Source organism: Oncorhynchus kisutch, linkage group LG26, assembly GCF_002021735.2.
Source record: "Oncorhynchus kisutch isolate 150728-3 linkage group LG26, Okis_V2, whole genome shotgun sequence".
NCBI lineage: Eukaryota > Metazoa > Chordata > Actinopteri > Salmoniformes > Salmonidae > Oncorhynchus > Oncorhynchus kisutch.
This window is the reverse complement of record NC_034199.2, coordinates 23,647,222-23,673,186: the sequence shown is the minus strand read 5'-3', so window position 1 is coordinate 23,673,186 and position 25,965 is coordinate 23,647,222. Positions and strand designations below refer to the sequence as shown.

The following is a 25,965-nucleotide window of genomic DNA, read 5'->3' as shown; positions in this document are numbered from 1 at the left end:
TGAATATCATGTGTAAATCAATTCATTGAATAATATTGTCCACCAAAAATAGGTACCTTTCACAAACGTTTACGCACGCTTGGGGCGAACGGTGTCAAACATTTTTATATTCTAAATGTAATTTTATAATGTCCAGTTCAACAAATAAATTGCATTTTTTTTGTCTCAGTTTCGTTCGTGGCACACCCGATATGCATTAGGGCAGTCACACCTGGAGAAGAAGATAGGCCCAGTAATAATGAAGTTTGAAGTTCGGATGAGCGGGACAATGCAGACAAGACACCGGATTGAACTGAAGAACCTGAAGTAAGTGACATTGTGTGCTCAGTGGGCCCGGTTATGTGAAGCAATTGTCCGTGTAAAGTGTATATTAAATGTGTAATACTCTCCCCTTTCTTGTAGGTTTCTGTTTCTATGTCTTTCCGTGGCCATCCTAGCAGCAGGAGTTGACGCAGTAAGTTTTATTTTCAACTCATCATGAGGGGGGTATTGTTGACAAGTCGTCGACCTATCATTTGAATGGTTTAAATTGCGCTATTAGCATATGCATAACACGGAACCCAAACCGGCTGCGCGCATGCGCCATCGTGCATACATTTATTTTGTACCCCTATACCAAACGCGATCAGGACACGCAGGTTAAAATATCAAAACAAACACTGAACCAATTATATTCATTTGGTGACAGGTCGAAAAGCATTAAACATTTATGGCAATTTAGCTAGTTAGCTTGCACTTGCTAGTTAATTTGTCCTATTTAGCTAGCTTGCTGTTGCTAGCTAATTTGTCCTGGGATATAAACATTGAGTTGTTATTTTACCTGAAATGCACAAGGTCCTCTACTCCGCCAATTAATCCATACATAAAACAGTCAACCGAATCATTTCTAGTCTTCTCTCCTCCTTCCAGGCCTTTTCTTCTCTTGACTTTATATTGCGTTGGCAACTTTCATAAATTAGGTGCATTACCACCACTGACCTTGTTCGTCTTTCAGTCACCCACGTGGGTGAAACCAATGAGGAGATGGCACCTGGGTACCTGCTTCTATAAACCAATGAGGAGATGGTAGAGGCAGGACTTGCAGCACGATCTGCGTCAGAAATAGAACTGATTTCTATTTTATCCCTTGGCAACGCAGACACTGCAGACACTGGCACACGGGAGCAGTGCGGGTGCAATAATTGAATAACAAAATGTATTTTGCAACTCTCGCGCACGCAACGCGAACAGTGTGGTCAGCCTGTAAGAGGGTACAGTAGGCCGATTGCGCATAGGTTCAAGTTCCAAGCACACATTCAGCTAATAAATATGTTTCGAAGGGACAGTTGTGTGCCATGTACATTTACGGTTATGGATGCAGACTTTCTACAGGCAGTGGGCGTGTCAGCACAACTCGAGCATTTCTAGGTAATAGTTGCAGCCCGCAATTGCGGGCGTTCCTGCATATAGGCATTCCATTTGCAGGAATGCCCCCCTCGAGTATGAATGAACCAAGGGGCAGGTTCCAGTCTAGACGCACGGTTTCGACTGCTCAAAATGCGGCCCAGAAAGACAATTTCCATAGAAGGCCACATAGATAAGTCAGATTTGATAACCTCATGAGACCCCCCCCCCCCCCCCCAAAAAAAAGTTAGCTATTTGCACTTTTGTTTTCAAGTAACACAAGTCAAAGTGTTTGGGGTGAGAGAAAAAACATGTTATGAAAAAAAATGTTGTCCACTGTAGTGGTCTTCAGGAAGTAAATCTTTTTTTTCAAATGGCATTACAGTCAATGGGTACAGTAGGTGAAAAACATAGTTGTGGCAGGGCAATTTTTTGTTGATAAGTTCTTACTTTCTCACTAATCTATTTCTGAGATATTCACTTACTAGAAACATTTTGAATATCAAATCCATAAAAATGTAATAATTACACACTTTTTAAAATGTCCATAAAATGTGCACATTGTTATTTATTTTTTTCAGAGTTGTTTTTATTAGCCCAGTTGTGTTGTGACAAGGTAGGGGTGGTATACAGAAGATATCTCTATTTGGTAAAAGACCAAGTCCATATTATTGCAAGAACAGCTAAAATAAGGAAAGGGAAAAGACAGTCCATCATTACTTTAAGACATGAAGGTCAGTCAATGCGAAAAATGTCAAGAACTATTAAAGTTTCTTCAAGTGCAGTCGCAAAAACCATCGAGCGCTATGATGAAACTGGCTCTCATGAGGACCGCCACAGGAAAGGAAGACCCAGAGTTACCTCTGCTGTAGAGGATAAGTTCATTAGATTTACCAGCCTCAGAAATTGCAGCCCAATTAAATGCTTCACAGAGTTCAAGTAACAGACACGTCTCAACATCAACTGATCAGAGGAGACTGTGTGAATCAGGCCTTCATGGTCAAATTTCTGCAAAGAAACCAGTACTAAAGGACACCAATAATAAGAAGAGACTTGCTTGAGCAAATGGACATTAGACCGGTGGAAATCTGTCCTTTGGTCTGATGAGTCCTAGTGTGAGATTTTTGGTTCTAACTGCCGTGTCTTTGTGAGACGCAGAGGTTGTGAACGAATGATCTCCGCATGTGTGTTTCTCACCGTGAAGCATGGAGGAGGAGGTGTTATGGTGGGGGGGTGCTTTGCTGGTGACACTGTCTGTGATTTATTTAGAATTCAAGGCACACTTAACCAGCATGGCTACCACAGCATTCTGCAGCGATACGCCATCCAGACTGGTTTGCGCTTAGTGGGACTATCATTTGTTTTTCAACAGGACAATGACCCAAAACATCTCCAGGCTGTGTAAGAGCTATTTTACCAAGAAGGAGAGTGATGGAATGCTGCATCAGATGACCTGGCCTCCACAATCACCCGACCTCAACCCAATTGAGATGGTTTGGGATGAGTTGGACCACAGAGTGAAGGAAAAGCAGCCAACTAGTGCTAAGCATATACAGTGTGGCAAAAAAGTATTTAGTCAGCCACCAATAGTGCAAGTTCTCCCACTTAAAAAGGTGAGAGAGGCCTGTAATTTTCATTATAGGTACACTTCAACTATGACAGACAAAATGAGAAGAAAAAAAATCCAGAAAATCAGATTGTAGGATTTTTAATGAATTTATTTGCAAATTATGGTGGAAAATAAGTATTTGGTCTATGTTGGAAAAGCATAGCAGGTGAAGCAGGTTGAGAGAATGCCAAGAATGTGCAACGCTGTCATCAAGGCAAAGGGTGGCTACTTTGAAAAATCTGAAATATATTTTGATTTGTTTTACACTTTTTTGGTTATTACATGATTCCATATGTGTTATTTCATAGTTTTGATGTCTTCACTATTATTATACAATGTAGAAAATAGTAAAAACAAAGAAAACCCTTGAATGAGTAGGTGTGTCCAAACTTTTGACTGGTAATGTATATACACTGCTCAAAAAAATAAAGGGAACACTAAAATAACACATCCTAGATCTGAATGAATGAAATATAAATTAAATACTTTTTTCTTTACATAGTTGAATGTGCTGACAACAAAAATCACACAAAAATGATCAATGGAAATCAAATTTATCAACCCATGGAGGCCTGGATTTGGAGTCGCACTCGAAATTAAAGTGGAAAACCACACTACAGGCTGATCCAACTTTGATGTAATGTCCTTAAAACAAGTCAAAATGAGGCTCAGTAGTGTGTGTGGCCTCCACGTGCCTGTATGACCTCCCTACAACGCCTGGGCATGCTCCTGATGAGGTGGCGGATGGTCTCCTGAGGGATCTCCTCCCAGACCTGGACTAAAGCATCCGCCAACTCCTGGACAGTCTGTGGTGCAACGCCACGTTGGTGGATGGAGCGAGACATGATGTCCCAGATGTGCTCAATTGGATTCAGGTCTGGGGAACGGGCGGGCCAGTCCATAGCATCAATGCCTTCCTCTTGCAGGAACTGCTGACACACTCCAGCCACATGAGGTCTAGCATTGTCTTGCATTAGGAGGAACCCAGGGCCAACCGCACCAGCATATGGTCTCACAAGGGGTCTGAGGATCTCATCTCGGTACCTAATGGCAGTCCGGCTACCTCTGGCGAGCACATGGAGGGCTGTGCGGCCCCGAAAGAAATGCCACCCCACACCATGACTGACCCACCGCCAAACCGGTCATGCTGGAGGATGTTGCAGGCAGCAGAAAGTTCTCCACGGCGTCTCCAGACTCTGTCACATCTGTCACATGTGCTCAGTGTGAACCTGCTTTCATCTGTGAAGAGCACAGGGCGCCAGTGGTGAATTTGCCAATCTTGGTGTTCTCTGGCAAATGCCAAACGTCCTGCACGGTGTTGGGCTGTAAGCACAACCCCCACCTGTGAAAGTCAGGCCCTCATACCACCATGTGTGACAAAACTGCACATTTTAAAGTGGTCTTTTATTGTCCCCAGCACAAGGTGTGCCTGTGTAAGGATCATTCTGTTTAATCAGCTTTTTGATATGCCACACCTGTTAGGTGGATGCATTATGTTGGCGAAGGATAAATGCTCACTAAGAGATGTAAACAAATGTGTCTGTAAAATTTGAGAGAAATACGTTTTATATGCTTATGGAACATTTCTGGCATCTTTTATTTCAGTTCATTTAACATGGGACAAACACGTTACATGTTGCAATTATATTTTTGTTCAGTATAGTACTGTGCGCCTCCCATAGTCTGTTCTGGATTTGTGAAGAGACCTCTGGTGGCAGGTCTTGTGGGGTATGCATGGGTGTCTGAGCTGTGTGCTGGTAGTTTAAAACAGACAGCTCAGTGCATTCAATGTCAATACTTCTCACAAATACAAGTTAGCCCTCCACATACATTTAAGGGCCAGCCATTCTTCCCTATTCTGGGCCAATTGTATTTTTCCTAAGTCCCTCTTTGTGGCACCTGACCACACAACTGGACAGTAGTCCAGGTGTAACAAAACTAAGGCCTGTTGGACCTGCCTTGTTAATAGCGTTGTTAAGAAGACAGAGCTGCGCTTTATTATGAACACAACTCTCCCCATCTTAGCTACCATTGCATCAATATATTTTGATCATGACAGTTTACACTCCAGGGTTACTATTAGAAGTTTAGACTTCTCACCTTAATCAATTTCCATGTGATTCATTACAAGATTTAGTTGAGGTTTAGGGTTTAGTGAATGATTTGTCCCAAATGAGATGTTTAGTTTTGTAAAAATATTTAGAACTGACTTATTTCTTCCCACCCATTCCGAAACTGACTGCAGCTCTTTGTTAAGTGTTGCAGTGATTTAATTTACTGTGGTAGCTGACGTGTATAGTGTTGAGTCATCAGCATACATAGACACCCAGGCTTTACTTAGAGACAGTGGCAGGTCATTAGGAAAGATTGAAAAAAGTAAGAGGCCTAGACAGCTGCCATGGGGAATGCCTGACTCTGCCTGGATTATGTTGGAGAGCCTTCCATTAAAGAACACCCTTTGTTCTGTTTCGACAGTAAAGCCAAAACATATTTTTCCAGCAGCAGATTATAATCGATCATGTCAAAAGCTGCATCCAATGGATTTGGATACTGCTTTGGAGCAGATTTCTGCATCATTAGTAAAGATGTGATCCACACATGTGGATGGTTTCATTCCTGTGCTGTTTGTAAATACCCTAGTAGGTTTACTGATAACCTGAACCAGGTTGCAGGCACTGTAAGTTTGAAGCTTTTTCTTGAGTAGGCAACTTGAGGAAAGCCAGTCAATCTTGAGGTCACCCAGAAAATACCAATCTGTTGATATCACATATATTATCAAACATTTCACACATATTATCCAGATACTGAGTGACTGTTTGCCCCTGATCAGTAATGTTTGTGCCATATATGGTCAGGAGGTCTGAGGGTTCTGATCTACAATAAGATATTGAATATCATAAAGTGATTTTCTGGGTCAGATAAAGAGGCTTGTTGTCCTAGTCTCTTATCAGATTTTGCCTGATGAAAAGCATGTGACATGGCTCAGGCCCTCTGTGTATTGTGCTGCTTCTGGCCAAGCCTCTGATACCAGTGATACAAGGACAGAACACAGGCTATTTTTGGTCAGGCAGTATCCAAGACTACCCTGTGTTCAGTTCAGCAATGGAACTTTTTCAGATTCAGTGAATGTCAATGTGGCTACTGTGCCCTTTTAGAATTTTAAGTCAGGTGAATATTATTAAGCTTTTTACATAGCATACATGTTATACATATCAAAATCATATTTATTAATTCCTTGCCAAAGTAGATGATATCATATAAATACACTACTGGTCAAAAGTTTTAGAACACCTACTCATTCAATTTTTATTTTTTTTGAAAACTATGAAATAACACACATGGAATCATGTAGCAAACAAAAAAAGTGTTTATCAAATCCAAATATGTTTTATATTTGAGATTCTTCAACAGCCTTGATGATACTTTTGCACACTCTTGGCATTCTCTCAACCAGCTTCACCTGGAATACTTTTCCAAAAGTTTTGAAGGAGTTCCCACATATGCTGAGCACTTGTTGGCTGCTTTTCCTTCACTCTGCGGTTCGACTCATCCCAAATCATCACAATTTGGTTGAGGTCGGGGGATTGTGGAAGTCACATCATCTAATGCAGCACTCCATCACTCTCCTTCTTGGTCGTAGAGCCCTTACACAGCCTGGAGGTGTGTTGGGTCATTGTCCAGTTGAAAAACAAATGATAGTCCCACTAAGCCCAAACCAGATGGGATGGTGTATCGCTGCAAAATGCTGTGGTAGCCATAACGGTTAATAACCCCTTGAATTCTAAAAAAATCACAGACAGTGTCACCAGAAAAGCACCCCCACACCATAACACCTCCTCCTTCATGATTTACAGTGGGAAACACACATGCAGAGATCATCCGTTCACCCACACCCGTCTTACAAAGACATGGCAGTTGGACCCAAAAATCTCAAATTTGGATTTGAGACCGACGGACAAATTTCCACCAGTCTAATATCCATTGCTCGTGTTTCTTGGCCCAAGCAAGTCTCTTCTTCTTTTAGGTGTCCTTTTAGTAGTGTTTTCTTTGCAGCAATTCGACCATGAAGGCCTGATTCACCCAGTCTCCTCTGAACAGTTGATGTTGAGATGTTTCTGTTACTTGAACTCAGTGAATTATTTATTTGGGCTGCAATTTCTGAGGCTGATAACGCTAACAAACTTATCCTCTGCAGCAGAGGTAACTCTGGGTCTTCCATTCACGTGGCGTCCTCATGAGAGCCAGTTTCATCATAGAGCTTGATGGTTTTTGCGATTGCATTTGAAGAAATGTTCAAAGTTCTTGAAATGCCGAGGGGTTCCCTATACCTGCGCCCAGAGGAGAGTAGTTGAATATCCGGATACAGGGGGTGGCTTGGGTCTAAAATGATTTTGTGAGCCTTGCAGAGGGCCTTGACCTTAAATATCTCATCCAGGCCTGTCCGTTTGACTCCAAGTACCTTGCTTGCTGTGGTGATAATCCTCACCATATTTCTCTGGCTGACAGTGACATTGCCAAACCAACAAACAATACAAAAAGTCAAAATACTCTCAATGAAAGATTTGTAAAACAGAGTCAGTATAGTACAATTAACATTAAAAGATCCCAGCTTTTTGAGAAAGTACAGTCTCTGACTCTTTTCTTTAGATCAGGTCTGTGCATTTACTCCTCTGAAGCATATTTTCCAAGAGGACACCCATATATTTTTATTCCTCTACAATCTCTATGTTCTGACCTCTTATAGATGTTGCAGAGGTAGGTGTTGTATGCTTCCTGAAGTCTGTGCACATCTCTTTCGTCTTATTGGTATTGAGGACCAAGTGTGATTCGTCACAACACTCTACAAAGTAATTTACAAACTCAAAGTAATTTACTGCTTTGCTTTATCTTGGCCAGGTCGCAGTTGTAAATGAGAACTTGTTCTCAACTAGCCTACCTGGTTAAATAAAGGTGAAATAAAAAAGGAGCAGGCCATGGTGTTCCTCGTCATCATGCAACAGGCTGATCAAGGCAGTGTCATCAGTGAACTTAACAAGGTGTCTGTCAGGATGGGAACTAGTACAACTGTTCGTGTACAAGATGTACAGGAGTGGGGACAAAACACATCCCTGAGGAGAACCTGTGTTGGTGTTGCATATGTTTGACACGTGGGGACCTATTTTGACCCGATGTGACCGTTGGCTCAGAAAGTCCAACAGCCACAAAACCAGCCCCACATCTTAGGAGAAGTCCCGAATGAGTCTCTGTGCCAGAATGTAAGGCTGGATTGTGTTGAAGGCAGAATAAAAGTCAACAAACAAAACCCTGACATGGGATTTGGCACCCTCTGTAGACCATGTTGACGAGAGTAAGAATGGCATCATCAACTCCTCTACTGGGCTGACAGGCAAACTGAAATGAGTCGAGGAGCTTCTGGGTGACGCTGAGAATATGACTTTTCACAATTTTCTCAAGGCATTTCATTACTAAGGATGCCAAGGCGACAGCGCGGTAGTCATTCAGCACAGAGGGATTAGATGCTTAGACATATTAACTGACCATAGAACGTCCTATAGCATGTCATCTGTTTAGTATCTCATTCCCATCTGATCTCCCTGACCAATGTTTTCCCCTTACAGTACAACTCTTTCCCAGGAATCACAGCAGCTGCACTCTCGATATTCTAGTATATTCGGAAATCCCCCAGCTTTACCCCAATGCCTCCTTGTTAAGATGTTTGCCTGTGAGATTTAATCATCTATTACCATTAAATTTATGTTCCTCTGTAGCCAAACAGATGTGGGACTGCATAGGGAAGAAGGCTGCTCTCTATCTCACTAATTGAGATATGGTGTGGTAATAAGGAGAGCTATAGTCCCTTATGTACATGAGCAAGGTCATGTGCATTAGTCTTGACTGTTTGACCCTACTGTGCCAGAAGCCAAGGCCTCAGGGATATGGACCACAATGCAATGGGATATCATATTTCATTATGATTTCCTGTTGTTTGGTCTCCATGGAAATGCCATACTTTTTTGGGGTTAATGTGTTGAGGGAAAATGCGCACACACACACACACACACACACACACACACACACACACACACACACACACACACACACACACACACACACACACACACACACACACACACACACACACACACACTGGGGTTTTATATTTGACCTACCTGCAAAGGGAAGCAAAGGTTTGGAGGCAGTAATGTTAACAGGATATTCAGAGTAGGACCCTTGGAATGTCTTGTGATTCTCCATTTGGAGAATACATTTACAGATGTGTCTCATATTGGCGGGAAGCAGTTGCCTGAGTTGATGGGAAGCGTGTTTGATCAGGGGTTCTGTGGGTGGAGGAACAGGATATTTCTGGGTGTAGAATCTTTAACCTGGCAAACAGTCTGCTCTAGTGATTATTGGCTTCTTAACTACATAACAATTAACATTAGTGCTGCTTGTAGTATGTGAATACTCCTGCTGCAAAATCAACAGTTGTCCTCGAGGAGGAAAATAGTAACTGACCTAAAGCAGTATTCTAGTAACAAAAAAAGAGGTACAGTGACCACTAGGCCATGTAGTAGAGGATCGTGGTAGTGACCAGGATGAGTCTGTCCTGCTGTGACTGCTGGGTTATTTTATTTTATCAGGGAGTCATACTGAGACCAAGGTCTCTTTTACAGATGATCCCTGAATTACATAAATGACAGAAAATACACACCCCAAAACAAAAATACAAAATGCAAGCAGAAAGAAAAACACGGTCATAAAATAAAGACATTCATTAGTAAAAAGGTCCTTAATCAGCGTATTGAATTGGCCTAAAATAACCAAAACATCACATTCCAAAACATGTTGAAGATTGACTCCAGACCTGACTGCCCTTGATTCATTCCAGACCTGACTGCCCTTGATTCACTCCAGACCTGACTGCCCTTGATTCACTCCAGACCTGACTGCCCTTGATTCACTCCAGACCTGACTGCCCTTGATTCACTCCAGACCAGACTGCCCTTGATTCACTCCAGACCTGACTGCCTTTGATCAGCACAAAAACATCTTGTGGCGTTCTGCATTAGTATTGAATAGCCCCGCGATATGCAACTTTTCAGGGAAGTTAGGAACCAATATACACAGGTAGTTAGGAAAGCAAAGGCTAGCTTTCTCAAACAGAAATTTGCATCCTGTAGCACAAACTCCAGAAAGTTCTGGGACACTGTAAAGTTCATGGAGAATGTGATTCTCCTCCTCCCAGCTGCCCACTGCACTGTGGCTGGGAAACACTGTCACCACCGATAAATCCACAATACTTGAACATTTCAATAAGCATTTCTCTATGGCTGGCCATGCTTTCCACCTAGCTACCCCTACCCCAGTCAACAGCCCTGCACCCCCCACAGCAACTTGCCCAAGCCTCCCCCATTTCTCCTTCACCCAAATCCAGATAGCTGATGTTCTGAAAGAGCTGCAAAATCTGGACCCCTACAAATCAACCGGGCTAGACAATCTGGACCCTCTCTTTCTAAAATGATCCGCCAAAATTGTTGCAACCCCTATTACTAGCCTGTTCAACATCTCTTTCTGAGATGTCTGAGATCCCCAAAAATTGGAAAGCTGCCGCGGTCATCCCCCTCTTCAAAGGGAGAGACACTCTAGACCCAAACTGCTACAGACCTATATCTATCCTACCCTGCCTTTCTAAGGTCTTCGAAAGCCAAGTTAACAAACAGATCACCGACCATTTCAAATCCCACCGTACCTTCTCTGCTATGCAATCTGGTTTCCGAGCTGGTCATGGGTGTACCTCAGCCACGCTCAAGATCCTAAACGATATCATAACCGCCATCGAATCGAGACAATACTATTCAGCTGTATTCATCGACCTGGCCAAGACTTTCGACTCTGTCAATCACCATATTCTTATCGGCAGACTCAACATCCTTGGTTTCTCAAATGACTGCCTCGCCTGGTTCACCAACTACTTCTCAGACAGAGTTCATTGTGTCAAATCGGAGTGCCTGTTGTCCGGACCTCTGGCAGTCTCTATGGGGGTGCCACAGGGATCAATTCTCGGGCCGACTCTCTTCTCTGTATAAATCAGTGATGTCACCCTTGCTGCTCGTAATCCTCTGATCCACCTCTACGCAGACGACGCCATTCTGTATACTTCTGGCCCTTCTTTGGACACTGTATTAACTAACCTCCAGACGAGCTTCAATGCCATTCAACTCTCCTTCCGTGGCCTCCAACTGTTCTTAAATGCAAGTAAAACTAAATGCATGCTCTTCAACCAATCGTTGACCACACCTGCCTGCCCGTCCAGCATCACTACTCTGGACAGTTCTGACTTAGAATATGTGGACAACTTCAAATACCTAGGTGTCTGGTTATACTGTAAACTCTCCTTCCAGACTCACATTAACCATCTCCAATCCAAAATTAAATCTTGAATCGGCTTCCTATTTCGCAACAAAGCATCCTTCACTCATGCTGCCAAACATACCCTCATAAAACGGACTATCCTACCGATCCTTGACTTCGGCGATGTCATTTACAAAATAGCCTCCAACACTCTACGCACCAGCTGTCAGAGCAGCTCACAGATCACTGCACCTGTACATAGCCCATCTGTAAATAGCCCATCCAACTACCTCATCCACATACTGTTATTTATTTATTTTGCTCCTTTGTACCCCAGTATCTCTACTTGCACATTCATCTTCTGCACATCTTTCACTCCTGTGTTTAATTGCTATATTGTAATTATTTTGCCACTATGGCCTATTTATTGCCTTACCTCCCTTATCCTACCTCATTTGCACACACTGTGTATAGACTTTTTCTATTGTATTATTGACTTGTTTATTCCATGTGTAACTAACTTTGTGTTGCACTGCTTTGCTTTATCTTGGCCAGGTCGCAGTTGTAAATGAGAACTTGTTCTCAACTAGCCTACCTGGTTAAATAAAGGTGAAAAAAAAAAATATATATATTTATATTTTTTTCCACAAATAAGTTTTCAAAAAACGAAAAGATGATTTACCTAACTTGGTAGAGACAAAATACATGTCCAGAGTTAGCCATCCCTGAGAACGGGTGTGGTAACTCGTATGTCTAAAGTTTAGTAATGATGTTTATAAATCTTTATAAATGAAAACATAGCAATGTATCAACCTACGTCACATCACAGAGGGCCAATCAACTTTCTGGTAGAGAATGTAGTGATGACATCACAGAGGGCCAACCAACTTTCTGGTAGAGAATGCAGTGATGACATCACAGAGGGCCAACCAACTTTCTGGTAGAGAATGTAGTGATGACATCACAGAGGGCCAACCAACTTTCTGGTAGAGAATGCAGTGATGACATCACAGAGGGCCAACCAACTTTCTGGTAGAGAATGTAGTGATGACATCACAGAGGGCCAACCAACTTTCTGGTAGAGAATGCAGTGATGACATCACAGAGGGCCAACCAACTTTCTGGTAGAGAATGTAGTGATGACATCACAGAGGGCCAACCAACTTTCTGGTAGAGAATGCAGTGATGACATCACAGAGGGCCAACCAACTTTCTGGTAGAGAATGCAGTGATGACATCACAGAGGGCCAACCAACTTTCTGGTAGAGAATGCAGTGATGAATGCGGAACCTGTCGCCCGTAATGAAGCACAGTGTGCTATGAAAAACTGCATCTAACGGCTTTAATGAAGTAGCCGCTGCGTTCATGTAGATGATGTCGCCATAGTCTTGGACCGATAGGAACATCGACTGAATAATCTGCTTTCTACTATTTATCGAGTGGCAGGACCTATTTCTATAGAAGAAGAGCATTTTTATTATCAGCTTCTTAACTAACTCGTCAATATGCTTTTTAAAAGACAGGTTTTCATATATCCAGATGCCCAGATTCTTATAAGCAGGGACACAGTCAATATAGACACCCTCCAAAGTACATATGCTTAAATCAGAGTTATTTTTATGTGCTCTGGAGAACAACATATACTTAGTTTCACCTGCATTCAATACTTATTTCAAGTCGATCAAGTTTTTCTGTAATATAATGAAGGCAGACTGTAGTTGTAAAGTAGTACTCAGGTCCAGCATTCCATATCCTGTGTCAATGGAGAAATGTATTGCATTGTAAGAAGACCATTTTTGTTTATGTGTGGGAAGTCCTCCTTATTGAATGCTAGGGGAAATGTTTGTAGGCGTGTGAATGCCCTAGTGTATGTATGTGTGTGAGCGTCCATGCAATCATATGTGTACATGCTTGCGCCTGTGCGGACATACAGTCCATGCGCATATGTGTTTTTGGGTCACCCGAAGAGTTGACAGGCATAGACGTGAGTGACCCACCTAAGTGCTCTGTTAAAGGGTAGGTAGCACAGAGTAGATTATCCGTATGACGTTGAGGAATAGTGCATTATGGGTAGTTTAGAAGATATCCAGAAATCAATTAATAAATATGTAATAACCCCAAAACATAGCTATGTTCAAACTTGTAGTAACGATCTGGTTATCTATAAGTTACTAAGTCTTTGACCACACTGTTGTTACATTGCTGAGTAAAAACTCATGCTTCTTACCCTTTAATGGGGGAGGAAGGCCTGTGTCCGGTGCGAGGAGGGGGAGATGTCTAGTGGCGATAAGGCCAGGAAAATGGCCGCCACATCCTCTGACAAAATAATGTGTGTGATATAAAGAGTACCCTGCAGTAACAATTAGGGGAAGTAGCCATTGTACTGGTTATCAGGAAGCAGCTAGGAGCCTCAGATGAGAAGCCCATGTGTGGAGGAATGGAATGGGGCTCCTAGGTCACTGTTTGAGCTGCAGTGTGTGTGTGTGTGTGTGTGTGTGTATGTAGCATGCGGTCTTAAATGAGGTCCCACTCATATTTGAGAGGTGCCGCCCTCACCCCAGTAACCCTCCCAACCTCCCTGACCCTCTCTGGGCAAAGTCTGTTCCTGGATCAGTATAACTTCATTCCACACACAAGTGCATGCACATACCAGGCCTCACACATTTGCACGATTCCCATTAAGGCATAAAGTCAAAGCTGAGGGAATGTTGTACTCTGTCTGTGTGAGTGTGTCTGTGTGATTATGTGTGTTCTGTTTAGTTAAGCATTGTTTCATCGGCTGTGGTGCTTTCCATAAAATAGGACATTGTTTGGTGATCGCTTTATGAGACAGTGAGGCTGGACAGATTGACAGAGTCAGGAAATTCTGTGGCGGACTTGGCTGTTTTCCTTTTTCTATTGGTTTTTATATCACTCATTGCTGGTATGAGCCCAATAACTAGCCTATGGATATTGTTGCATTTGCTTTGTCTAGGGGTCCTAGGCCAAGTTACATGGACTGTGACGTAATGAATGTTTATGTGAGAAATCATAGTTCGGGGCCAGCGCCGTCTTCAAGGCCAGCTCCGTCTTGACCTCATGGTCGGCCAGTCCAAGAGGATTATTATTTGTTCAGATGGTGACGAAACATAAATATGTACAAAATGGAAAAATTCCAAAGGCATGCCCAAACTCGAGTCTCAAAAATAGACTCTGACTGACAATCACCCTAATTGGCAGCATCTGATGTGCTTATCAAGCTTTGGCTCAGAACCTAGACCAGGTTGCTGCCACCTGGCCCAGAGTCATCTGGGTCAGGGGAGGGTTTGGCCAGCAGGCATGTTCTTGTCCCTTCACACACTAGCGACTCCTGTCGGGCACAATGCACGCTGAAATAGTCGCCAGGTCTTTCCTCGGACACATTGGTGTGGCTGGCTTCCGGGTTAAGCGGGCATTGTGTCAAGCTTGGCTGGGTTGTGTTTCGGAGGATGCGAGGCTCTCGACCTTTGCCTCTCCCGAGTTTGTACGGCAGTTACAACGATGGGACAAGACTGTAACTACCAATTGGAAACCACAAAAATAGGTAGAAAAAGGGGTATTACATTTTTTTTAAGTACTTTAAGAATGTTAGATAAAATATACATTCCGTTCTCAGCATCAATACAACTCACTTTTCTCTCTAAGTGTGTTCAGGTGTGGCCAACTAATTGGTCACACCTGATCTTAATGAGTGCTTGTTTCCTGTGAAATGGGGTATCCTTTGAAAAGGAAGGTATTAAAAAACCTTTCCATAACCTATCATTTTCTTTCACAGAGCGTTAAATAAACCCAGGACTGGCAAAAATAAATTCCCAGGACTGGCAAAATGTTCACTTCCATTCTCAGAACATTTAACAAACTTTCAATTTTAGCCAGTCAGAAAACTTGACTTCCTTCCCAGAACCAATGGGAAACCAAAAAGGCATGTTCCCACAACTTCCAAGGAACCAAATGTGGTAGCTGGGTGACCTTCCCCCATAGCATAACACTACCTCTAGAAAAGCTGTTGACCTATTGAGGATGCTCATGAGACATTTCTCATTTGAATTGTAGTGAAGTCATTTTTGAATTGACTTTTTGTACTCTGTCAATTAAGAGTCTTTATTCGTTAGTCAATAAATCTAGTTTGATTTGATAGAGTGGTTTATTGTCCAGCCTCTTTCCTTTCCTTTTATTACCCATCTAATCCCTCCGCTCATACCTTCTTCTTCATCCCTCCATCTTCAGCCCAATTCGGTTAGTTTTATCTGGGTCAGTCCTGTCAAACAGGGGTGCCTCCACACGCTCCCTCAACTGTACTTGTAGTTTTACCATAAGGAATGCCTATCAACTGTGCATGCAAAGGGCATACAGTATGTTGGGACACACACATGCAATCACCACCAAAAACACCCCAACTGTGCCAGCCACAGATTAATGATAAAAACTGCTGAAGTAGATCATTGGTGAGAGAAGGGAGCAAGTGAAGGAGAGTGAGAGAGAGAATGAGACAGAGTGCGGGAAGGAGAAAGGGGGTGATGGAAGTGAGATCTAAAGCCAATGGGACACCTGTGGTTACCTTTAAGTGGCTAGAAGATGATTTATTTAGCTGAGCTATTTATTTCCATGTGTGTGTACAGTGTGTACAGTGTGCATACATTAGTGGTTACACGTGTGTGAGTGTGGGTCATGTCTGCCTAATCCTTGGAGAAGTTAGATTTGGAGCATCTATGGAGAAAAAATATCCTGATCACAAATTATGTGAACAGCAACCTGATAGATTAACTAAAGTGGATCTCCTAAAAAGGAATGGGAAATGTGGGGGATGCCAACTGGGTGGTCTTTGGGGCCTGATTCCATTTTCACCTCATGCATCTTCTCAAAGCTCCAATGCCTTAAATTGTTTTCAATCTGATGGGAACTGTTAGGTGTTAAGAATATGATGAACTCTTCTGGTATATTTATTTCACCGAACAACTACTTTCCGATCTGTGAACAGCAAAAAGGGTAGGGCTCTAAAGCCACATTGACAGTTTAAAGTAATTAAAATCCTATTTATTTGCACATCTTATTTCAAATCTGTTCTTTTTCCTGCAGTCTGAATAGCCAAAAAGCACATGGAATCAGATATTTCAAGCCACATTTCAAACAACCTTCATAGGTGTTTTGAAATCAGATATAAATCTAATTCCTGGCCATGTGACTTGTATCTGAACGGTCAAATCTGATTTGTTTGCCGTTAAGGGTTTTTTAGACTCTTATTCAGCATATCTTGTTGCTTGCTTGCTACTCTGTTGACAGTTTGACAAGAACATGTGGTAGCTAATTAGCTTGTTAATTGTTTACAATCAAATGAGTGAATGTGATAGAACGCCAAACAGCTACCTAGCTAGTTAGTTGACTGCTGTGGCTAGCCAAATATTATATATTTTTTAAAGTTGGATCATGTTGAGTGATAGGAAGCACAAGCACCACCACCAATCAGCCTACACAACTGCACACACACCCATCATTACTATGACAACTAGCGTACCGTTGTCAGTAAATGACTGCTGTCTGACCACACACACATCTGATTTGGTCACTTGTAACTTGCTGTTTGGACAGTCAGTGGTCCAAAACGGATTTGGGGAAAAAAGACGGAGTTGAGCATTAAGAGAAGGGGTCAGGGGCCGAAATGGAACTGGACCATGGTTAATTTCATGGTGTTTAGTACAGGGTGTTAGATTAGTGAGCTAGTGACATAGTCCTGTAGCTATAGATGTTGTTAACTTAGACATTTCTGAGAAAAACCTCAGTAATATACAAATATGAAAGGCAGATCCTGTTGGAAACACATGTCTGATCTAAACCAGTAAGAAAACTCCTGTTGGACCTCAACACAGGCATGCATTGTGGATTCATTTATATATTTATGTCACTGTACATTATGTATTCATGTCTTTGATGTGTTGTGTAGCGTGAGAGGTTCATATTCTGCAGATGCATAGCATGTGACTGTGTGTTAGACCACAAAGAGAATGGATGGGAGTGGGGCTTTTATTCTCCGAACAGTAGAGAGAGATGGGTGTGAGATTTCCAGGGTATCTGATGCCATGGATACCCGTTTCTCTTCATGCCTCATATTCAACCTCAGTCTTGTGTGACAACCTTCATAATGGTCAGACTCACACACACACACTTTGGGTTTGGACACACACGTACTTTGAGCACACACTGAAAAAAATGCAGGTTTTTAAATGGTTCTTCCTCAACTCTTAAGGTTCCTTGGAGACCTCTAAAGAACCTTTCAGTTAAGTGTGGGGTTCGTGATGTGGCATCTACAGTTCTTGAAATGTATGGAAGCCTGCAGATGTGTGTGATTCTTTCATAGCACACAGAAAATTGGCTTGTGTTGATTTTTGAGTTTAACATTTCTAGTATTGATTCAAGAGATACATTAACACTGTAAAGAGTTAAATTAACACTCAGTGTTGTAAAATAACCCCAGTGTTGGTGTTAATAACCAGAGTTGATAACTAGAGTTAATACAATTCAAAATGTTGGATATCCCCACTCTGGCTAGATTCCAATATGAATTACACATCACTTTGCAAGCCAGCATAATGTGACTTGGGTCATCTGACCTTTCCTCTCATTTGGGGGAAAGGTCACCTGGGTTTTGGGTGGTCTTTGGGGCCTGGTTCCATTTCCACCTCTTGCACCTTCCCAAAGCTCCAATGCCTTATATAATTTTCGGATCTTATGGGAACTGATTGGTGTTAAGAATATGATGACTCTTCTGGTATATTTATTTCACCGAACAATTATTTTCCGATCTCTGAACAGCAAAAGGGGTAGGGCTCTAAGAGAAGGGGTTAAGGACTGAAATGGACCCGTCTGTAGAGTACAGGAGGTTGGAATCTATAATTTAATAATAAAATAATAAATGCTAGGATGCTCATATCATAATCTTCCCAACCTTAGCAGTCATTCTGAATGCAGTTTGTGAATGAATAAAAATTCTAAATGATTGATATTTCCACTCTGGCTCGATTCTAATAGTAATTACACATCACTTTACAAGCCACCATAATGTGATTTGCAAGCCGGAAGTGGCATATAATCTAGTGATGGGAACCAAGGCTTTCCGAAGGCTTCGGCGCTTTCTGTAGGCTTCTGCGCTTTCGACAAATTGGGCTGAAAAACAGTTCATTACTCTGAGCTTCATTATCTGTTCACAATGCAAATAAGTGACATCTGCTAGTCAGTAATAGATAACAGTGTGTGATTATCAGATAGATGTTTTTTCCCCCCACTGTTTTCATCAAAACTCCTTGGCGCAGCGGTTCATTTATGGCGTTAGTAGTCTACAATCAGTTGGAATACCAGGTTTGTAGCTTACATCATGCTTCCCTTTTTTGCATTCAAGTTTCCTAGTTTTCAAAAACTGAATCTATGGCATTATTTATGATGCTTAAGACAGAAGCTTATACTATACTAAATAAAACAAATTATTTGAACAACAGAAAGTGTGGTTTCACATAAAATAAATTTTAAAATAGTGTGCCTTCAACAAGATTTGACCTCATACCCCTGACTGTTCCATAGTCCCCTACTCTACCAATTAAACTACCAGTCAGGTGAAAATGTTTGTACAAAATCCTAATTATATTTGTAAGTACACTGTCCAGTAGAGGCTGGTGTTTAAAAGCAGCTTGGACTGGAAGAAAGCACTGGAACCCCAGCAAAATCAGTGGGATCTTGCAATTGAAACACGTGGTTTGAAAAGCATGTGATCTAACAAAGCTTTGGATGTCATTGATGACATACTTCCGATAACGTGATGCATGCATCGGCCCACTGCTCCGAAGTTTAGTAATGTTGACACATGTGCCGGAGCTCCGGTATCAAATGTAACATCACTGCTGTAAACTAGCTGTATTAGGGTAAATCTAGGCACTCAAAAGAAGGCCTCATGAAATATGTATTGTGTTTAACTGACACCATATTCACTTAAGGTCTCACTTGGTGAAGGTCACAGCACTGAAAGTGAATGAATGCAACAACCATGTCTCTGTCACTAGCAAAGACACTTATGGGTGGTAGTGGTAACTAAATTAACACAAAAGGCACCTTGGGAAATATGCAAATAAGGCTTAAAACCCTGTAGCAAGTCTATTCAATTCCTGTCCTGGAAAGTCGAAACATTGCTGGCTTTGGATTTATGTATGGTTCTTCAAAGAACCATCCCATGTATGGTTCTTCAGAGACCCTAAAATTGTTCCCTTATGGTATCGCTCTCAAGAACCTTATTTATGTATGTAGTTCTGTCCTTGAGCTGTTCTTGTCTATTGATATCAATTTGGCCTTGTATTGCTACAGACATAGACTTTGGTATAAACTGGTCTATAGAAGACTGTGTTGCTGTGGGTCGCGGAGTAGGCCTACTTGACTGAGTGGATACTAGTTTCTCGAAGCTCTGCTACAGCTATCTTCACAGTTGGGTGCACAGTTCGCATATGTCGGTGTAGGTTGTGCGTAGAACCAGCTTTGTGCTCTGACATTGTCCACATTATTAAAATGCATCCAAATGCTACTATGGTTACAACTCATTTTCCAGCTGTTGTTTTCACAGCTGTCCTTCCTCTCTCTCCTCGGCTGCTAACTGTGTAACTGTGAGTGAGTTGGCTCAGCCCTCCCTCACGCATCTTTGGTTCATTGGTTGACACTGCGTGTCTGATTGACAGGAACAACAGGTGAGGCTGTTAGTCTGAGCAGAACGGCAGGCAGAACGAATGTGTGTGCGCTTGAGCATTTAGGCCTATATTATTTCATTAATTTTTTCGTTCTTTGAATTTGTTAATTATATTAATTTAAGTCTTCTATTATTCATATCTTAATTTTTTAAGTATTTTTATAAATAGATTTGGCTCTTCTGATATGTGAGCCAGCTCCCAACGTTCATCAACGTTCGTGAACGACCCATCACGACTATGAATCACATTATTCTGGCAGTCTGCTTTCAGAATGACTAAAGCAACTTAACTGGACCAACCATTTCATTAACAGGTTCGAATTAGTCCAAGTAACAGATTGGAATAGTTTAAAAAAATGTATGTTATTTAAGTAGAATATAGATGTAATTTGAGCCAGTTTACTACACCAGGAAAAAATCCTGCAGCAACAGGAAAATTTAATTATTATGTGACTTATAATTAATGGAACTTTTTGTAGGGGTTGATACATTTTTCACCAGGGCAAATTAAGTCTGAAATTTCAAAACAGTAATTATAAACCTTAGAAGCCTTTTTAAAACTCATACACTACAAGTTTGCATTTCCTACTGTCTAGGAAAATTCTCAGCAACATTTAATTAAGATCCTCCATCTGTAAGAGTAATGAATGTACATGTATAAACATAGATATTGAAATAAACAATTCTAAAAATCAACCTACAATAGAACATTCTGCGAAATATTATAATGATGGACTGTGGTTCTTTTACACCACTGAGTGTTAATTTAGTTCATTAAAGTGTTCATTTAACTCCTGAATCAACACTAAAAATGTTACACTGAAAAATCAAAAAGTTTAACACTGGCAAATTTGCTGTGTGCTACAAAAGGGAAACATCTGCAGGCTTCCATGCATTTCAAGAATTCTGAAGAACCGTAGATGCCATGTCAAGAACCCCACACTTACCTCAAAGGTTCTTTATCGGGCAACAGTTCTCAAAAGAACCTCAAGAGCTGAGGAAGAACCGTACATTCTTCTAAATGTCTCTCCCTCTGTATAGCCCCTGTTCTTCTGTTTTGTCCTGTTTTGTCTCTCTTTTCCCCGTAAAAGCTCAAGGTTATACAGTATGTACTGTGCAATGTATTTTTTTGCTTCTTGAAAGGACAGTATTATTATGAAGGAAGTCCTCTGTTCAGTGTGTTTCCCTGTTGACCTCCTATGAAGAGGAGACTCTGGGGAGTGTTTATGGTGTGAATGGTAAGTGTGTGTTTCCTGGGATGCCCCTCTGTAGATGTGTCCATTCTGTATGTGTCCAAACCTTAATCCAAATGGCCATAACTGCTCTTCCACACACACACACACACACACACACACACACACACACACACACACACACACACACACACACACACACACACACACACACACACACACACACACACACACACACACACACACACACACACACACACACACACACACACACACAGAGATGGGAAACCCAACTACGAGCTGCCCAGTGACATGAGCCTACCAGAAGAGCTAAATGTCTTTCATGCTCTTTTCGAGGCAAGCAATACTGAATCATGCATGAGAGTACCAGCTGGTCCGGACAACTGTGTGATTACGCTCTCCATAGCCTATGTGAGCAAGACCTTTACACAGGTCAACATGCGGGGCCAGACAGATTACCAGGACGTGTACTCAGAGTATGTGTGGACCAATAGGCAAGTGTCTTCACTGACATTTTCAACCTCTCCCTGATTGAGTCTGTAGTACCTAGATGTTTCAAGCAGACCACCATAGTCCCTGAGCCCAAGAAAGCGAAGGTAACCTACCTAAATGACTAGCGCCCCGTAGCACTCACGTCGGTAGCCATGAAGTGCTTTGAAAGGCTGGTCATGGCTCATATCAACACCATCATCCCGGAAACTCAAGACCCACTCCAATTCGCATACCACCCTAAAAGATCCATACATGACACAATCTCAATCGCACCCCACACTGCCCTTTCCCACCTGGACAAAAGGGACATCTATGTGAGAATGCTGTTCATTGACTACAGCTCAGTGTTCAACACCATAGTGCCCTCAATGCTCATCACTAAGCTATGGGTCCCCAGATCCTCAAAAAGTTCTACAGTGGCATCATTGAGATCATCCTGACTTGTTGCATCCCCGCCTGGTATGGCAACTGCTCGGCATCCGACTGTAAGGCGCTACAAAGGATAGTGTGTACGGCCCAGTACATCACTGGAGCTAAGATTCCTGCCATCCAGGACCTATCCAGTGCATTCTACATTTTTTCTACATTCTACATTTTTTTAGGTTACAGCCTTATTGTTACGGCTTCTATGAATGGTGGGTGGAGGAGTCAAGCACAGAGAGCAGGTTAGTTCCGTACGTTGATCTTTATTCCAATGACAACTGACATGCAAAACACAAGGGCGCATGGAACAACCCGTGAAAACAAACAGGACTAAAACTGTCCGGAAAAATAGAGACCACAAAATAAACCAACACCATAAAACAGAGAACAAGCCCGCACAATAGCCAGCGAGCCTAGTGCCCTTACATAGCCTACAAACTAAACTAAACTCAAAACAGGTGTAACCAATTAGACCAAACTAACAGAAACAAAAGGAAAGGGAATCGATGGCAGCTAGTAGGCTGGCGAGCGCCGCCCGAACAGGAAGAGGCACCATCTTCGGCGGGATTTATGACACTTATTCTAAAATGTATTAAATTGTTTTTTCCCCCTCGTTAATATACATGCAATACCCCATAATGACAATGGAAAAACATGTTTTTAGAAATTGTTGCTAATTTATTAAAAATAAAAACCGGAAATATCACATTTCCATAAGTAGTCAGACCCTTTACTCAGTACTTTGTTGAAGCACCTTTGGCAGCAATTACAGCCTCGATTCTTCTTGGATATGACGCTACAAGCTTGGCACACCTGTATTGGGGGAGTTTTTCCCATTGTTCTCTGCAGATCCTCTCAAGCTCTGTCAGGTTGGATGGGGAGTGTTGCTGCATGGCTATTTTCAGGTCTCTCCAGAGATGTTCGATCAAGTTCAAGTCCGGGCTCTGGCTGGGCCACTCAAGGACATTCAGGGACTTGTCCCGAAGCCACTCCTGGGTTGTCATGGCTGTGTGCTTAGGGTTGTTGTCCTATTGGACAAAGGTGAACCTTTGAACCAGTCTGAGGTCCAGAGCAAATGTCCATTGCTACTTGCAAATGTATATAGGTGTTAATGAAACACATTACAAAATACAAGTATTTTGTAGTTTATTTTAATACATTGATCTTTATGGTATTTTGTGTCTGTATTTGATCATTGTATTTTGACATTTTTGCCCATCCCTGCTCTTACACATCACACTCACTTTTCCATAGGAAACTAGAGTACCCAAGCCTGGGAAACCTCAACCCAACTACTTATAAGCTGCTGTTGGCTTATTTATGTGGATCTAAGTTATATTATATGGTAGCTTAATGGTTTTTGATAGCTGCCTCCTATCTAGCTGAACATCTTTAGCTGTACTCTTTTGCTTTTATTTTTGATTAGTCAAACAGAAATTGAGATGGATTCTGTGTGGTCTGTCTCTTTTTACAATCTCTACAGACGTCCTAGCTCCCTCTCTTTTTCTCAATCTCTTTTCTTTCTCTCCTCCTTTCCTTACCTCCCTTATCTTACCTCATTTGCACTCACTGCATATAGATGTTATTTTTTTCTACTGTATTATTGACTGTACGTTTGTTTATTCCATGTGTAACTGTGTTGTTGTATGTGTCGAACTGCTGTGCTTTATCTTGGCCAGGGCGCGGTTGTAAATGAGAACTTGTTCTCAACTAGCCTACCTGGTTAATTAAATAAAGGTGAAATAAAAAATAATAATAATAAATTCTCTCCCTCTACCATTCCCATGTTCCCTTTCTTTTTCCTCTCTGTATTGCTCCATGGCCTGTCTCCCTCTTTCTCTCTTCCCCTTCTCGCCTCCTCTCTCTTTATACAGTACACCCCCCCCCCCCCCTCTTTTTCCCCTTCTCGCCTTTTTCTCTCCCTCTCTCAGTGATTGATAGAGAGACTATGGGGTCTCTTCAGGCTAAGCTGAAGAGATTCCAAGACCTCATTCTCCCCAATCCTCCTGGGCTTCCGAGCAGAATTCCCCTCCTCTCCATCTCTCCCTCTTTCTTCCTTTTATAGTCTTGTTTCTGCCGTCGTCTTTCGCTCCTCTGTTTCCCTCCATTTATCTTTCAAACTGGTACAGTCTTGGCAGAGGGGCAGGAGAACTGGGAGTCTGTCTGTCCTCTCTCTCTCTCTTTCTCTCTTTCTCGCTCCTCCGCGTCAAGGTCTGGTCTTCTGTGTCTCCTCAATGGGGATGACTGAAGAGAATGAGCTCAGATGGAAGGATTTTTTCAGCTATGTTTGGATGTAGGACACACACCTCACACTCACCCACTCATGCCCTGGACATTGCTGAATGCTGTGTTTTTCTGTCTGCAGGTGTCCTATGCTGAATATGGGGTTGTCATTTGTTTGACTCCATAGTTCAGACTGAACCTATGCATGATCTGCAGAAATGTTGAATCCAGAGTAATGTTCCATATCCCCTGAAGTCATGTTCTGATTGTTAGCGTTGAAAACTGAATGACGAACAGTACAGTACCTTAAAGGGATAGTGCGACATTTTGGCATGTACTGTAAGCCCTTTTTTTATACTAACCTAGAGTCATACATTCCTTGAAATAAATTAAAACCTTTATTTAGTACACCTTCAGTCGCTCCTCTCTCAGTACCTTTGTATTTAAGATAGAAGTGCATGCCAAGCCTCCCCTAGCCCCCCATGTGCAGACAAGAGGGGGTGAATCAGTAGTGCTGCTGTCAGTTGTTGATTGGTTGGCTGTTTCTCTCACCCGTTCCACTCAGCTTTGGAGATAGGCCATCTCACTCCATGTGACGATGTACTGTGAACTGATTCGATAGAATCATGTCTTATCAGAACGAGAACGCTGACACACAAACACATTCAAACACACACAAACACTCATACACCGTTTCTTGGCATAACCCTCACCAGGTCTGTTTTATCTCTGATAACACGGCCCAATCCACATCCTCTTTCTGTCTTTCCTTCCCCTTTTCTCTCTCTCTTCTCCTTCTTCACCACAGTCTAGTAGACAGCCACCTGACAATAGGCCAATTCATCTGTGTTCCTGACACTACCACAAAGAGTGGAATGGCAAGATGGCTGCCAGTTCCCTCTGTCTTGTCTTGTCTGGTGCTTAGGCCTCAGGAATCACACACACAAACACACTCACACACTCTGGGGCTGGCACAATTACTGTCCACGGTGCCTTCCGATTATCCACATTGTGTTTTGTTACAGCCAGAATTTTAAATGGATTAAATTAGGATTTTTTTTGGTCACTTGCCTACACACAATACTCCATAATGTCAAAGTGGAATTGTGTTTTTCTAAATTAATTTACATTTTAATTATCTGAAATATCTTGAGACAATAAGTATTCACCCCCTTTGTTATGGCAAGCCTAAATACGTTCTGCAGTAAAAATTTGCTTAACAAGTTGCCAAATCGTGTTTGAATTTAATTCTTTTTTTGTTTAATATATATATATATATTATTCTTTTAAATGTATTAAAAAAATATTAAAATGTTTTAATTTTCTTTACCCCAATTTCATGGTATCCAATTGGTAGTTACAGTCTTGTCACATGGGCTGCAACTCCCGTACGGACTCGGGAGAGGCAATGGTCGAGAGCTGTGCGTCCTCCGAAACACAACCCAACCAAGCCGCACTGCTTCTTGACACAACGCCCAATTAACCCGGAAGCCAACCGCACCAATGTGTTGGAGGAAACACCATACACCTGGCGA

The 25,965-nt window shown here is 42.0% G+C and overlaps 1 protein-coding gene across 1 annotated transcript in view; it reads left to right on the top strand.

Moving 5' to 3' along the window:
• Positions 1-25,965, top strand: part of col4a2 (collagen, type IV, alpha 2) — a 100,742-nt gene that overhangs the window by 369 nt on the left and 74,408 nt on the right. Inside the window, exons 2-3 of the mRNA XM_020461754.2 lie at positions 170-306; positions 403-454. Of these exons, the coding sequence (XP_020317343.1) occupies positions 239-306; positions 403-454 (120 nt within the window). The 5' untranslated portion in view covers positions 170-238. The remainder of the gene's footprint in view (positions 1-169; positions 307-402; positions 455-25,965) is intronic.